Source organism: Tachyglossus aculeatus, chromosome X1 (assembly GCF_015852505.1).
Source record: "Tachyglossus aculeatus isolate mTacAcu1 chromosome X1, mTacAcu1.pri, whole genome shotgun sequence".
In the NCBI taxonomy this organism is placed as follows: Eukaryota; Metazoa; Chordata; class Mammalia; order Monotremata; family Tachyglossidae; genus Tachyglossus; species Tachyglossus aculeatus.
In genome coordinates, this window is record NC_052101.1 from 85334483 (window position 1) to 85350764 (window position 16282).

A 16282-nucleotide genomic window follows, 5' to 3' on the forward strand; every position below is an offset into this window, starting at 1 on the left:
ACATTTGCTATTCATTAATTTGCATCTTATTTCTATTCTCTACTTAACATATATTTTGCACTTGCCAATTCCTACACAACTGCTTGCACCACTGAGGGAAAGGATCAATGTCTTTTTCACGTTTTCCTGGATGACTACTACAGTGCTCCGCTCACATTCCGGGGGGTGCTCCTGCTGAAGAAGCGGGGACCAAACGATTTTGCCACAATCAGAAATGAAATCAGTGGCTTCTTTACAAAACATTTTGGCGTGGTTGGGTGGGCTTCCAAACCTCTGCACAGTTGCCATGACCGGGAAAGCCCCACTGTTCTCCTTTCAAACTGCCCTAGACTCTTCCACCTAGGAAATGTGGAGCAAAGGTAAGAATGGCCAAGATACCAACTGAAATTTCCCATTTTCAATCAATCAATCGTATTTATTGAGTACTTACTGCGTGCAGAGCACTCTACTAAGTTCTTGGTAGAGTGGAATACAACAGAGGTTGGTAGACATGTTCTCTGCCCACAAGAAGCTAACAGTCTAGAGAGACAGACAATCTAAATAAATTACGGAGATTACATTCCTCTCCGGCTCCATTCTATCTGCCACAACTGAAACCAGAGAGCAATCAGTGCTGGAACAGAGTTAATTTCTCTATCTGAAAAAGACACTAAATCTCCAGGAAATCATTTTTCTCCTGAGTTGAACTCTTGGCTTCCAGACTTTTGGTAAGCCTATTGCAGAGACCTCGACCGGGATACTTCCCACTGAAATAGCAAATTATTGTGCACAGATTGCATCATTCTCTTTCACCTAAGTATAATTATTGGGAGGATGACTGAGGAAATTGCCTTTCCTCAGAGGGGCAAGGGAAATTCCAGAGAAGCACTCATCTGCGTACAATTTCAGAGGAGGAAATGGACTGAATCAATGATGCAATTTGGTCGCTGGTTTTCATTTATTTTAAAGTCCTGGAGACCCTCAGGGTCAATCTAAAGCTCTCCATTATTGCTTCCCTCCGCTAAAACCCTAACCCTTAAACTATTCCTTAGGTACTTCAAAGATTAACTTTTACCTTCTGGACTTATTGTATCCTCCTGAATGTGTCTCCTGGAGGTGGCTACATTTAGAGAGACTCTAAGCCTAGTGGTCCGTTGGAAGGAAATGGAGGTTGAGAGAACACAAGAGCAAAAGGACCATCATCCCAAGGTTAAAAACACAAGCGACGCAAAACTGTGAAAGTCCAAGAGCAAGCAATCAATCGATCAATGGTATTTATTGAGCGCTTATGGTGTGCAGAGCACTGCACTAAGCGCTTATCCAGGTAATCCTGAGAGTCCAAGGAAAATATTTTGAAACATCCCACATGAAGACACACAACCGAACACCACCCTGACCGAGGACTGATGGTTGCTTTGGCCGTCAGGCCGATCATTTGGCAAATTTTCCAAATCGGTCACAGTGAAGAATGGATTGAGAAGGAGGCGGTGAGTTAAAAGGGCCAAAGTGGCCACCTGGCAGGTTTGGAGTGAGGTGGAGATCACCAACGCAATTTGCCAAGTACTTAGTACACTGCTCAGCACACGATAAGCCCTCAATAAATGTGATTAGTTGACTGACTGATCGAAACCTACACCGGTTACTTCTGCCACCAATTCACTCCGTGAGCTGATGGAAAAAAAATAAAATAAAATCACTGGGCCGGCCAGCCAATCCCTGATCTAGACGGTAGAAATGCATATGAAAATTGTGTTCAGAACAAAGAGTGACAATGCCTTGCAATAGGAACCAACCTACAAGTTGAACTGAGGGTAGTTTTATTGAACCCTTCCTTCTAATCTCCTGTCAGGAGGCCAAAGGTTCCATGGAAAGTAATACCAAATTCTCCCTCATGTGTTCAGCTAAGTTTAGGCAAACTTTCCCCTAGCTTGGCATTATCCCAAAGCCACTCCTCCCTATCTAGTCTAATTCCACCTCTGCTCAGAGGAACAAAACCCTTGTAAAGTCAAAGGTGAAAAAAGAAAACCAGTTATGCCTGACCCTAAGATGTTACCTCTGATTGGAGACCCCAACTGGGGGTTGAGGAAACAATAAGACAATTTCAGAGGCACTCAGTCCTTTTCGTCAATGTTATATGTGGGCCATACTGAATATGAAATGGCAAAACTGTATCACAAACGATGAAGTTTGGGAATGTAGTCAGTCTCTTAGCATCAAAGCTACGCTCACCTTAACACGACTGGGTGGGCGGGATACATAACGAGAATGAGCGGCAGTCTGGAGAGCTAAAATTAGAAAAACCAAAAGCAAAGAGGGCAGAGGAAACTTGTTAAAAGACTTAGTAAAACAAAGCCTCAGATGATGCTTTGTTCCACCTGAGAACTGGGAGTTAACTGCAGAGGATAGACCGGTACAGGGTATTGGTATCAAGAAAGGAGTGGTTCTTTTCAAGGCACAATTTTGTAAGGAACAAGAGGCAAGAAAGCAAAAGAGAAAACAACCTCAGGCACTGTAAGCACCAGACATAGCACCACAACAAGGAACAGACTTTTTGTATGCACAATATGACCTGGACCGAGGGGCACTGCATCATCCACACGTGCACTCCTAGGTGAATTTCACCAGCAACACTTAGGATTAGTTTGCCACTTTAAATACCAGAAGTCAAAATGCCAGTAACACTGCCAAAGACAGCCACGCTCCTTGTACATAGTCCAGCAAATAACAGCTCAGGGTTGGAGGAACTGCAACGACATTAAAAGATCACTAACTTTCTGACTGGTCCTCACCGCACCCAGAAACAGAACGGCGGTTCAAATTCTGTGCAGAATTTAAATTAGACGAGCAGGGGTAGACCCCCAGGGAAGGGAAAAGAATCGACTAGACAAGATGATTTGGGGATCCGGAGTGGTCCCGATTAAAGTTTTGATGTCTCCTGAGAGGGTTTCAAATGAGTTTTCAGGAAGCCGTATTAACAGAGGTGAAGAAAGAGAGGGAGGTGGCTTACTGGCAAACATGGGCCGGCTTGAAAAAAAAAATGCACAGAGACCAAGAGGGTGCCTCCCCGGGTGTTTCCACAACCACCCCCCACCAAGTCAGAGTGAACCACTTGGCGGGGGCAGATTCGGTCTGTGGACCACGGATTGCCCACTCCTGATCTAGGCGAAGAAGATGGTCCGTAGAGTTGGAGGACTTAAAGAAAGGACGACTGACAAGTGGGCTTCAAACTACCTCCCTTCCCTTTCTCTGCTACCGAAGGAGAGTTGAATTGCGAGGACCAGGGGGAACAGGAAATTAAAGTTGGGTGTCTCGGAGTGGCAGCTCACCTATAGTTTTCAGGAACATTGGGAACTGCCTTGCTGCCTAACATATACAACTGGCTGCCTCCTGGCAAAGCGATTCACCTTATTCATTGTTTATGTGGCAGCTTCAATTGAATGTAGAGACCTTTTCCTCTATTAGAACTACGTGTGGCTTGACGCTTGGGGCCACTGTGGGCTCCACACCTCTAGTGAAGAGGGCTAGGAGTGAAATGGTTTAAAGCACAGTAGTGCAGCCACCTGCGCCTGCAACAGCTCCTTCGTTTGTACATATTTATTACTCCATTTATTTATTTTACTTGTACCTATCTATTCTATTTATTTTATTTTGTTAGAATGTTTGGTTTTGTTCTCTGTCTCCCCCTTCTAGACTGTGAGCCCACTGTTGGGTAGGGACTGTCTCTATATGTTGCCAGCTTGTACTTCCCAAGCGCTTAGTACACTGCTCTGCACACAGTAAGCACTTAATAAATACGATTGATTGATTGAGTCAGCACAGAATATAATCGCCACATGCCACACAGAGCCACATGGCACGCTGGGGGTTGCCAGCTGTATCCCAGCTGGCTTCTAGGGAGATAAGAGTCGCCGCAGGTGGAAGCTTCTGATTCTGAGCTGGGCAGGGAGATTTGGGTTTAAATTGCTATTCCTACCGCCGGGTACATTTATTGCTTTTGTCAGCAAGCCCCTAGAATGCTTCAACTGTATATTGGGGCCTGTCAAACCAGTGGATGGGAAGGGATATGGAAACCCAGTTAAACAAAATCAAAGGCTAAGCTAATTTAACATGTCCAGAAAATTAATTTTCTATGCTCCAATAAAGGGACTCTAATCCACATATTCACAGAGGGAAGGTCAGTGCCACCCTTACTGGCATAAATACGCAGCAGGGCCCCTCAGTCAAGGCCACTGTTCCCTCCCCGGGACTTGAAAATGGGAATTACTGCCAATCGCTGCCAAGAGGTCCATTATTCGGAGTTGGTACCAATAAAGCACTGACGCTTCATTAAACCACAGGAATACAACTTGGAGCCCATGTGACAATTTCCTACACTGAGAATCGCCTACCTTTTGTTCATTTGAAATCAGACCTTTAAAAAACAGCCTTTAAAAGCAGCACAGGCATAAAAGAAGTGTTGCCTGGCCAAGCCTTTCCTTTAGAGAAACCGCTGGCGATGGCCCCTGTCCCTCCCTCCCCTCTGCTTCTTGGCAAGGAAGTGCCAGAGCCAAATACTCCAAATGTAAATGGAGCCAGCCCTCTAGCAAAGCTATGGACACTGTTTCAGAAGGCAAATCTGAAAGAAAGCAAGGTATGATCACACCCGTCTCCTCTAGCACAGTTTCCTCCTGGTCATCACAGATCAAGCCATCCAGTGCAGAGAGGAAGCCAGAGGTGAGCGCCAGCATGACGTCTTTTACTTCCTGATGACGCACCAGGACGCTTGTTCACCTTTCATCCCAGCCTGGTGACCATGCCCCCAGCTAATAACTCGTCCGACCTGCCCCGCTGCTGTCGGGCCAGCTTTTCTCCCATATGATATTTGGGTTATTTAATCTGCTCCACCATCACCACCTCCATCCCTTCCCCGCCACACTGGGTCCATTGGCACGTGCGCCACCCAGACCCCCCAAAGCCACGGAGCTGGCGCAGGACACAGCCAGGTCAGGAAGAAGGAAGGTTCCTGGGTGGTACTAGTTTGGGCAAAGTACAGACAGTAGGGTGGGACGAAGTGTGAAAAAGCATCGTGTTTCCTCATGAAGTAAAAGATGTGTCACTTTCAGGGAGCCAAAATGGCATACTATACCCATGCTGCTGGGCTATGAGGGGTCAAGATGCATTGTATTTCCATTCATTCATTCAATGGCATTTACTGAGCACTTACTGTGTGCAAAGCACTGTATTAAGGGCTTGGGAGAGTATGATACAACAATAGATACATTCCCTGCCCAAATAAATTACAGATATATACATAAGTGCCAAGGGGCTGGGAGGTGGGATGAATGAAGGGAGCAAATCAGGATGACGCAGAAGGGAGTGGGAAAAGAGGAGAGGAGGGATTAGTCGGGGAAGGCTTCTTGGAGGAGATGTGCCTTCAATAAGAGGTTAGAGCAATTGTCTGTCTGATATGAGGAGGGAGGGCATTCCAGGCCAGAGGCAGGATGTGGGCGAGAGGTCAGCAGTGAGACAGAAGAGGTCGAGGTACAGAGGAACGAAATGTTCGGGCTGGGTTGTGGCAGGAGAGTAGCAAGGTGAGGTAGGATGGGGCAAGGTAATTGAATGTTTTAAAGCCAATGGTGAAGGGTTTTTGTTTGATGTGGAGGTGGATGGGCAACCACTGGAGTCTCTTGAGGAGTGGGGAAACATGAACTGAAAGCTTCTGTGAGAAAAAGAATCAGGCAGCAGAGTGGGGTATGGACTGGAGTGGGGAGAGACCGGAGGCTAGGAGGTCAGCAAAGAGGCTGATAGAATAATCAAGGAGGGATAGGATAAGTGCTTGAATTAACATGGCAGCAGTTTGAATGGAGAAGAAGGGACGGATTTTAACAATGTTGTGAAGGTGGGACTGACAGGATTCAGTGATGGCTTGAATATGTGGGTTGAATGACAGAGAGGAGTCAAGGATAATGCCAAGGTTACAGGCTTGTGAGGCAGGAAGGATGGTGGTGCTGTCTACAGTGATGGGAAAGTGAGCGGGAGGCCAGGGTTTGGGTGGGAAGATAAGAAGTTCAGTTTTAGCCATATTAAGTTTGAGAGGACCTCCAAGTAGAGATGCCTCGAAGGCAGGAGGAAATGCAAGACGAGACGGAGAGGGAGAGAGGGAGAGGGGGAGGGGGGAGAGGGGGAGAGGGGGAGGGGGGGAGGGGGGGAGGGGGAGAGGGGGAGAGGGGGAGAGGGGGAGAGGGGAGAGGGGAGAGAGAGAGAGAGAGAGAGAGAGAGAGAGAGAGAGAGAGAGAGAGAGAGAGAGAGAGAGAGAGAGAGATCGATCATGGCTGGAGATGTAGATTTGGGTATCATCTACAAAGAGGTGGTAGTTGAAGCCGTGGGAGCGAATGAGTTCTCCAAGGGAATGGGAATAAATGGAGAATAGAAGGGGACGCCGAACTGAACCTTGAGGGACACCCACAGTCAGGGGGTGGGAGGCAGAGGAGGAGCCTGCAAAAGAGACTGAGAATGAGCAGCCAGAGAGATAGGAGAACCAGGAGAGGATAGTATCAGTGAAGCCGAGGTTGGATAATGCTTCCAGGAGAAGGGGGTGGTCGACAGTGTCGAAGGTAGCTGAGAGGCGGAAGAGGATTAGAATGGAGAAGAGGCCATTGGAGTTGGCAAGAAGGAGATAGTGACCTTTGAGAGGGCGGTTCCTGTGGAATGAAGGGGACGGAAGCCAGATTGGAGGGGGTCAAGGAGACAACTGGAGGAGAGCAACTTGAAACAGCGGGTGTAGACAACTCGCTCAAGGAGTTTGGAGAGGAACACTTGCACTTTTGAGAACTTCTTGCCTATTCTCCCATGAAACACATTTTCTGGGTCTCTTGGGTCCCCAGCAGCCAATTTCTAGGGGACCTTCCTAGAGAGTTTAAGGCACATTTTGGGGGGGGGGGGGAGGGGGGGGTTTCAGTATGATCATCCCACAACCTGATATCCCGATACATTTGTTTTGGATATTTCCAGATCTATGATTTCAAGGATCATCCTACCATTTACAACTCCTGGCTGAGTAATCTTGACAGCAGGATTCCCATCTTTTACTTTCATTGTGCTCTCTGAAGCGCTTAGTATGGTGTTCTGCACACAACAGCCGTTCAGTATCATTAACTGACTGAGTGGATTTTTTTTTGCCTAGTTTCTCTCAAGAGCTGCCTGCCTGGAACCATCAGAAGAGGGCAAAATAGGTATCACCCACAGTCAACAACTCTGGTCCAAATTCTAGTCAGAAAATCCTAATCCTTTTGCTTTGATCTCTTAAAAGAGCCAGAAGCTTAGAACTGCATAAATATAGAAGTTCTGGTCACTGACTTACATGGGACTTAAGATTTGCAGTTCCTAGGTGGGTCATTTTTTTTTTTTTTTTGGTCTGTTAAACTCAGCTCTACCCAGCCACCCTTATTTTGCTCTCTTTTGCAAGCAGCATCACAATGTTCCTAAATGGCTAAGGGCATACCAATCAACAAGGCAAGGAGCTGCTTCAGTGGGCCAAAACTGTTGACGAAATCACTCGTGACCTAATTAGTTATGTCATCCTATTTACCGAGAGAAAACATCAACCAAATTCCATGTATTGAAATCACCTGAAAAGACTTTGATCTTAAACACTACAGAATAACAAAGGAGGCAAAAGTTAGCAGTAGACTCACCAGCAGTTCATGCCCCAAGACCCAATCCAGTCAGGAGAAGCCAATAGGAATTTTTGGTTATTGAGGCGTAGCTCACTGGGAGCAGACCCAGATTGCTTGGCTCTAACGATAAACAGTTCAAATTCCATACGGCAGAGCAACCTCAAATTCATTTCTGGAACTAAAGCCCACATGGACCAGAAAGTTTAGAATACGGACCATCCCCTTAGGGTCCCCTTTACCACCCGACCTGTTGGATTCTGAGTCTGGTCTTTCATGCTGTTTTTGCATTCCGATCGTTTCGTCTTCTGTGCCCGTCACCAAACCCTTCCCCACTTCATTCTTAGCTTGTGAGGACCCTGAAGACCAGCGATGTGCCTGACCTGATTATCATGTATCTACCCCAGCGCTTAGTACAGTCCTTGGCACAAACGCTTAACATATACCACAATTATTAGTATTGATTCTACCTGTGGATTTTCCCTTAGTACTTAGAGCAGTGTTTTGTACACAGTAGGTGCTTAATAAATACTATTACACCAACTACTAGCCAGGGCACTCATTCTTAGAGCCTCAGAAGGAAGAGTTCCTACCAAAGCTTTCCAGCGAGATGGACACCGTCACAGAAAAGCTATCCAGAGCAGAACAAATGTTTTAAACTAGTGACTCACCAGGAAGTCTGTTCATGTTGACACCTTGAGCTGAGAGTCCTATTCCCATGTACCTTTAAAAAAAAAAGGGGGGGGGGGGTTAGCAAAAGTTTACAGCCATGTGCTTCCCTTCCCTGTGCATTTTTTTGGGGGGAAAAGTAAAGTGAGATAGAACGGATAAGACAATAAAATGGGAAAAAATGATCAACAGCCCTAGGGTTTTTGAAAAATTTAGAGTCTTGAATGGAATCGAGTACAGCTGACCCAATGGGCCTTCAGCAGCTAAGGAGACTAGGATCTCACTGCACTGAAAATTTCTGCTACACTACTCATTGATTCTAAAAGTAACCCACAGCCAATACCTTGTTGTCCCTCCACCAGATGAGAGTGTCTCCAGAATTTTCTAGACTTTGAGTTAAAACAGAAGTTACGTAAAATCCAGCTACTGGTTCTACTGATCTAGGATATCAGTACAGTTTAATATGATAAAATGCATTTGACAAAACAAAAAACAGTGAAAATCCAATACGATGTTCCGAAAGTTCAACGAAAGATACCAGGCCATCAGACTGTTCTTCCCTAGGATAAACGGATTGGGTTGCAAACACTCTCCCCTCCTCCCTTTCCTGTCCAGGCTCCTTGGACCCATTACCCCCACTTCCTTTTCACCAACTCTCTTCTTGACGCACTACAGTCAGGTCACCAGTGATTGGCTCATAGCCAAATTCAACGGGCTCTACTCTGTCCCAATCTTCTTTGACCTCTCAGCTGCCTTAGACGCTGGCTCCCTTAGCCTTAGAATGAGATCTGCTCTCGGTTTTGCCTACTAGTCATCCCCTGCCCGGTTCTCCTTCTCCATTTCCTTTTCTGGCTCCTGTTCCTCTTCTCATCCCTAACCTTGGGTGTCCCGCAGGGCTCTGGGCAGAGTCCCTTGCTCTTCTCTCTTTACGCTCTTGGGGAACTCATCCATCAGCTATCATCCCTACATGACAAACTCACAGATCTAGCTCTCCAGCCCTGACCACTCCTCTGCTTCGCAATCCTGCATCTCCTCTTGCCTTCAGGACATTTTCATTTGGATGGTCCACCAGCTCCTCAAACTCCACAAGTCCAAAACTGGATTTCTCATCTTCCCTCCTAAACCCCCTTCTCCTCTCATTTCCCCCTATCCATCGACAGCATTCTCCGCTTCCTTTCTGTGACCCAAGCCCAAAACTCCACTGTCATCCTAGACTCCTCACTGTTGTTTCTGCTCTGACATCCGATCAGCTGGCAGATCCGCCCCATCCTCTCTACATGTATTGCCATGGACCTGGTTCAGACACTTGCCACATCACAAACAGACTATTGGATCAGCCTCCTCACCAGTCTGCAGTGTCGCCTAGTGATAAGGGCCCAGACCTGGGAGACAGAGGACCTGGGTTCTAATCCCAACTCTGCCAAATGTCACTTCTCTGGACCTCAGTTTCCTCATCTGTAAACTGGGGATCCAATGCCTGTTCTTCCTCCTAGACTATGAGCTCCATGTGGGACCGGGACTGGGTCTGACTAGGTTATCTTTTACCTACCCCAGCGCTTAACACAGTGCTTGGCACTGGTAAGTGCTTAAAAATACCACAGTCGTTATTATTATTGGTCTCCCTGCCTCCAGCCTCCCCTGCTTCCGTCCCAATCAACATCCCCTTCTAGACTGTGAGCCCGTTGTTGGGTAGGGACTGTCTCTATATGTTGCCGATTTGTACTTCCCAAGCGCTTGGTGCAGTGCTCTGCACACAGTAAGCGCTCAATAAATACGATTGAATGAATGAATGAATCCTGAAACATCCCTCAGCTAGTCTCCCCTCTCCTCAAACTCCTCCTGTTTCTTTGCGCCTCAAGCAAAGATAGAATTTCCCACTGGCCTCAAGGCTCTGCATTAGCGCTCTCCTCCATGTTTCTTTGGCTCTCCTTGCCAATTATTCCCCTGCTCATCCGTTTTGCTCCTCCCAAGCCCACCTCCTGGTTGCACCTCTCTTTCAGCTTTTCTGCCTCTAGTGCTTAGGTCACATTGTCCCCAGCTCCCTATCCCACCAAATCTGCCAGACCATAGCCCTGCATCCATCCCACCTTGTCCAATAAGCCTTCCCTGATTAATCATCAGTACCTTGAAAATTCTCAACCCTTCAGCAACCTCTTGAACTTACACCCATCTTTACCACTTGTGCATATATGCACACTGGAATGAACAATCAATTCTATCTATTCTGATTAATCTACTTGAGAATAGTTCTATATCTGTCTTCCTCATTGGAGTGGAAGCTCCTTATGAGCAGGGAATGTGACTTGTGGGTCTGTCGTATCTCCCGAGTGAGCTGATCTCAGTAGGTTTTCGATCAATAACATCACTACTACTGGCTCCTAGAATAGAATATCACTTTCAACAACTGGACTTCCAGAGTCTCGTGCAATGTTGATAGCATCTGCCAAAGATTCAGGAAGATTCAAAGAACAACATGAGCACAGAAATATCTCATATAACCACCGCTCCTCAAACAGGGCTGAGGTGGTGTCCTGGACTATGCTGACCCAGACGTTAAAAAAAGTGTTCTGATCATCTTGTATCTCAGCCAGGACTTTGGCACACAGTAAGCATGAAATACCCATCATCATTATACAGATATCATCATCATTACTGAATGAATTAATGGTAACAAGGAAGATAATGAACTTAAACATGCTCGTTCCACTTTAGGGCAAAGCTCCTGGAAGGTACAGGTAATATATGGCTGGCGACAATCACCCATCAACATATTTGAATTCCAAATAACCCCTGAGTCAGTAAAGATGCAGTCAGTCTATTCTCACCACCCTGGCTCTGACCTCCTTTTACGGAAAGTCCCAAACAGCGAATAACCAAGGTGTTCTTCCTCTAATTCCTCCTGGAACACTCAATTCTTCTTAGGTCTATGGACCACACGGGACAATGATAATTTTGACTAGTAGTTCCAATCCTGTCATCCCTAATGCCAAGAGAGAGTGTCAGTTCCTAATAATAATCATCATAATAGTATCTGTTAAGCGCTTTCTAAGTGCCAAGCACTGCTCTGAGCACTGGGATAGATAGTCCAATGTGGGACTCATAGTCCTAATCCCCATTTTACAGATGAGGTAACAGGCAGAGAGAAGTTAAGCGACTTGCCCAAGGTCCCACAGCATGCAAGTGGCGGAGCCGGAATTAGAAGCCATGTCTTCTGAATCCCCAAGCCCATGCTCTTGCAATAACTGGCAACTGTTAAGCGCTTACTATGTGCCAAGAACTGTATTAAATGCTGTGGTAGATACAGGTTATTAGTAGTAGTAATAATAATAATAATAATGGTACTTGTTAAGCATTTACTTACTATGTGCCAAGCACTGTCCTAAGCACTGGGGTAGATACAAGCTAATTAGGTTGGACACAGTCTCTGTCCCACACTGGGCTCACACTCTTAATCCCCATTTTACAGATGAGGTAACTGAGGCCCAGAGAAGTGACTGGCCCAAGGTCACACAGCAGACAAGCTGCGGAGCCAGGATTAGAATCCAGGTCCTTTTGACACTCAGGCCTGTAATCTAGCCATTAAGCCATGCTGTTAATCAGGTTGGAAATAGTACGGGGCCCACAAGGGGCTCCCAGTCTAAGTAAGAGGGAGAACAGGTATTGAATCCCCATTTTACAAGTGAGGAAAGAGAAGTGAATTGCCTAAGGACACACAGCAGGCAACTGGTGGATGTGAAATTAGAACCCAGGTTCTCAAACTCCCAGGCTCTATTCATTAGGCCACGCTGCTTCTCCATCTCGCACAGTTTTAACGTGGAATTTGAGGGCATATCCAGAATCCAATCATGCTTCTTCTCACCCTCCTTCCTCACACCCTGATGTTAAGAAAGCCAAGTTATGTATTTTAATGGTTTCTAATTAAGCAAAAACTATACCACAATCCAAACTCCCAAATGCCACTACCGCAGGCCAAAATAACGTTATCAACACCAGTCATCATCCAGGCAAAAAGAAAACAATGAGAACCACTTGCTAGGAGCTTAGTGAACACAGGAATGGGGAGCCAGAATACAGTACTGATATTTTTGAGATCAGTCTTTCTGTTCTATCTCCATCCCTAAGCAATCATAGAGCACTTGACAAATTTTACTGATATTAGCATTTTCTTATGGTATTTGTGACGTGCTTACTATGTGTCAGGCACTGTTCTAAGTGCTGGGAAAGATACAAGGTAATCAGGTTAGATTCATTTATTCATTCATTCATTCAATCAGATTTATTGAGCGCTTACTGCGTGCAGAGCACTGTACTAAGCGCTTGGGAAGTACAAGTTGGCAACATATAGAGACAGTCCCTACCCAACGACGGGCTCACAGTCTAGAAGGGGCAGACAGACAACAAAACAAAACATGTGGACAGGGGTCAAGTCATCAGAATAAATAGAAGTACAGCTAGATGCGTATCATTAACAAAATAAATAGAATAGCAAATATGGACAAGTAAAATAAATAGAGTAATCAATCTGTACAAACATATATACAGGTGCTGTAGGGAGGGGAAGGAGGTAGGGCGGGGGGGTGGGGAGGAGGAGAGGAAAAAGGGGGCTCATCCATAGCCCACATGGGGCTCACAATCTTCATCCCCATTTTCCAGATGAGGTAACTGAGGCTCAGAGAAGTGAAGTGGCTTGCCCAAGGTCACACAGCAGACAAGTGGCAGAGTCGGAATTAGAACTCAGGTCCTTCAGACTCGCAGGCCCGTGCTCTATCCACTAGGCAACACTGCTTCCATTTTTCTTTCTTAACAGGCCGCTCACTGGAAATAAGGGTTCTCTGAAGAGTCAGATGAGATTGTCTGGATCTGGTGAATGAACTACTTTCGAAAAGGCTACGTACTCAGACCTCAACATCTCGGGAAATAATAGTATACGGCATCAGGCCGGGGAGAATTACTTCAACTAAGGATCGTTTATCAGATTATTCAGCCTGTTGCAATCAATAGCATTTATTGAGCACTTACTGTGTGCAGAGCACTCTACTAAGCGCTTGGGGGAATACAACAATATGAGAGCTGGGAAACGTGTTCCCTGCCCACAAGGAGCTTACAGTCTAGAGGACTGCAGATCATTGCAGATTGAAAACCCTCCCTCCCAGGGATGGTTGTTGAGAAGCCAGCCATTTCCACCCACGGTGGCTACTTCCAGACACCAGAAGATGGTTTATGGAGAGTCATACCCACTGTTTGGGGACAGGAAGCTTATTTTCTCAGTGTTTTTGAATTAGTTCCCTGAGATAATGGAGTATATCATCTGTAACCCTTCTCTTCCGGCTCCCCAAACTTTCTCAATAAATTCATTCATTCAGTCAAATTTATTGGGCACTACTTACTGTGTGCAGAGCACCGAACTAAGCACTTGGAAGAGTATATCTGTATATACGTTTGAACATATTTATTACTCTATTTATTTATTTATTTTACTTGTACATATCTATTCTATTTATTTTATTTTGTGAGGATGTTTGGTTTTGTTCTCTGTCTCCCCCTTCTAGACTGTGAGCCCACTGTTGGGTAGGGACTGTCTCTATATGTTGCCAACTTGTACTTCCCAAGCGCTTAGTACAGTGCTCTGCACACAGTAAGCGCTCAATAAATACGATTGATTGATTACAATATAACAGTTGGTAGACCCATTCCCTGCCCACAATAAGCTCACAGTCTAGCATCAAGTCTTCCTAATGTTTGTTGGCTGAAGAGTGGAGACAATTTTTAGTGCCACTAAGATACAAACGGTCAGTGAAATCTTCAGAACGTTCTCCTTGCAAACGTTCATAAAGTGTACTGCTTTTATAACGAGAGTCACGCACTGTGTCTGCCTAATCTTTTCCCAGTTTCCACCTGGGTGCTGGCGGTAGGTTGGGGAGAGTTTACGATGAGGAATGAGGCTTTTGAACGGTGAGTAGAAAATCTGCAATTTTATGATATTTCCTTTAGGCTGAAGTGTCTCCTAGGAGATGAACTCATCCTTTCCCTTGCACTGATGCATTGTGAGCACAAGGGAATAAGCGCTTCAGTTACCAGGTCCCTTCAGGGACCATTCCTCAGAGCCAGGGAAGTAACCAGAAGCCACGTTCGCATTTTTATTCACAAAAGAAAACCAGCCAAGTGGGAAGCAATGAACTGAAAGAGAGGAACCTGATTTTAAGTTTTCTCTAAGTGGGGTCTTGCCTCTGGGAAACGGCAGATTTGAACTGGGCAAAACCCATCCACTTCGAGAAGCAACATGGCCTAGTGGATAAAGCCCAACCCTGAGAGTCGGATGACCCGGGTTCTAATCCCGGCTCCGCCACTTGCCTCCTGTGTGATCCTGGGCAAGTCACTTCGCTTCACTGGGCCTCAGTCTCTTCAACTGCAAAATGGGGATTCAATACCTGTTCTCCCTCCTACTTAAGGCTGCGAGACTGCGTCCGACCTGATTTACTTATATCTACCCAGGGCTTAGAACAGCGCCTGACACGGTAAGTGCTTAGCAAATACCATCAAAGTAAAACGAAACTCAAAAAACTTTAAAATGCTAAAAGTGAAGCCTATGGCTAGTGCCCTTCTGTAGTCTGTCAGAAGAGTGAGGGCTCGAACCTAAGATCAAAAAGACTATGTTATCGGTAACCTGCGCTAGGCTCTGACTAGGCCATCAAAGTACCTTTGCTTTACTTGTTCGGAATTGATCATCTACGGTTTGCCAAACACTTCTACCAAATACCCCTCAGAACTGAACTGACGGCTTCTACCTGTTTGGGAGCATGACTTACTTGAAGTTCACCCAAGGAGTTGGTAATATCCTGAGAGGGCTGAATTTTCTCAGCTAACGTGATTCCAGGCTCAGCCTGTCCATTCCAAGCTGAGCCCTGGGGCTTCAGTGTTTGACTAGGACCAGGCCTGGGGTGGCCACTGATGGTATCTGAATACTTCACCGACTCTCTCTCCCTGCCCCAGGACTCGACGGGACAGATGGTCCCGCACAAAACCCGCGCTGGGTGGTACTTGAGGGAAGTGCTAACGTTCATATGCGAATGCCTTGCACCATGACTGCCCGGGATAAGCTTCTCCCTAATTGTGGGGGCGGGGACGGGATGAGGGAATCACAGAAGGTATTTAAGCGCTTAGTACAGTGCTGTGCCCACAGCACGTGCTCAATAAATACCATTGACTGAAACGTATTTAAACCGGTTTGGATTTTTTTTTTTTTTGGAAGGATCTGGCCTGCAGACCAGCTGGATTTGGGATCCACAGGTGGGTTGAGGTAAAATTTACGTGCGGCCCTTGCTCCTCTACTCAGACGATGGGAATGGAAGGGCTGATCTGCTAAGGAGATCCTTCCGCTTAAAGGAAATATAAAAATCATCAGCCATCCAGTTTTCCCCAGAGAGTGGAGGCTTTCGGCCTCATAATAAAATTTCTCTGTCCTTTAAAGAGATTTTAGGAGCAGATATATAGGGGAGGAGGGACTACACGTGAAAATCCCTTGAGGGCTCCCTTTATCAAGCAGTGGTATTTATTGAATGCTTACTGTGTGCAGAGCACTGTACTAAGCACCTGGGAGAGTACAATTCAGTTGGTAGATCCAATCCCTGCCTACAAGGACCATACAGTCTAGGGGGTGAGACAGGCATTAAAATACATTTTGGATACGGGAAACAGCAGGGTAAAAGAGCATGTACATAACTGCTGGGAGTGGGGTATCAAAATGCTTAAGGGCATCAAAATCAAGTGCATAGGGAACGCAGGAAGGAGGATGAATAGGGTAAATAGGAGCTTAGGGAAGGCCTGGTGGAGGAGATGGGATCTGAGTAGAGCTCTGAAGGTAGAGAGAGAGGTGGTTTGTCAGATGTGAAGGGGGAGGGGGTTCCGGGTCAGAGGGAGGGCGTGGGCAAGGGATCGTGGCAAGACAGATGAATTCAATATACAGAGAGCAGGTTGACATTAGA

At 46.1% G+C, this 16282-nt stretch overlaps 1 protein-coding gene across 1 annotated transcript in view; it reads right to left on the reverse strand.

The window, feature by feature from the left end:
• Nucleotides 1–16282, reverse strand: part of RANBP10 (RAN binding protein 10) — a 105265-nt gene that overhangs the window by 72082 nt on the left and 16901 nt on the right. The window contains exon 3 of the mRNA XM_038772303.1: nt 8303–8355. Within this exon, the coding sequence (XP_038628231.1) occupies nt 8303–8355 (53 nt within the window). The remainder of the gene's footprint in view (nt 1–8302; nt 8356–16282) is intronic.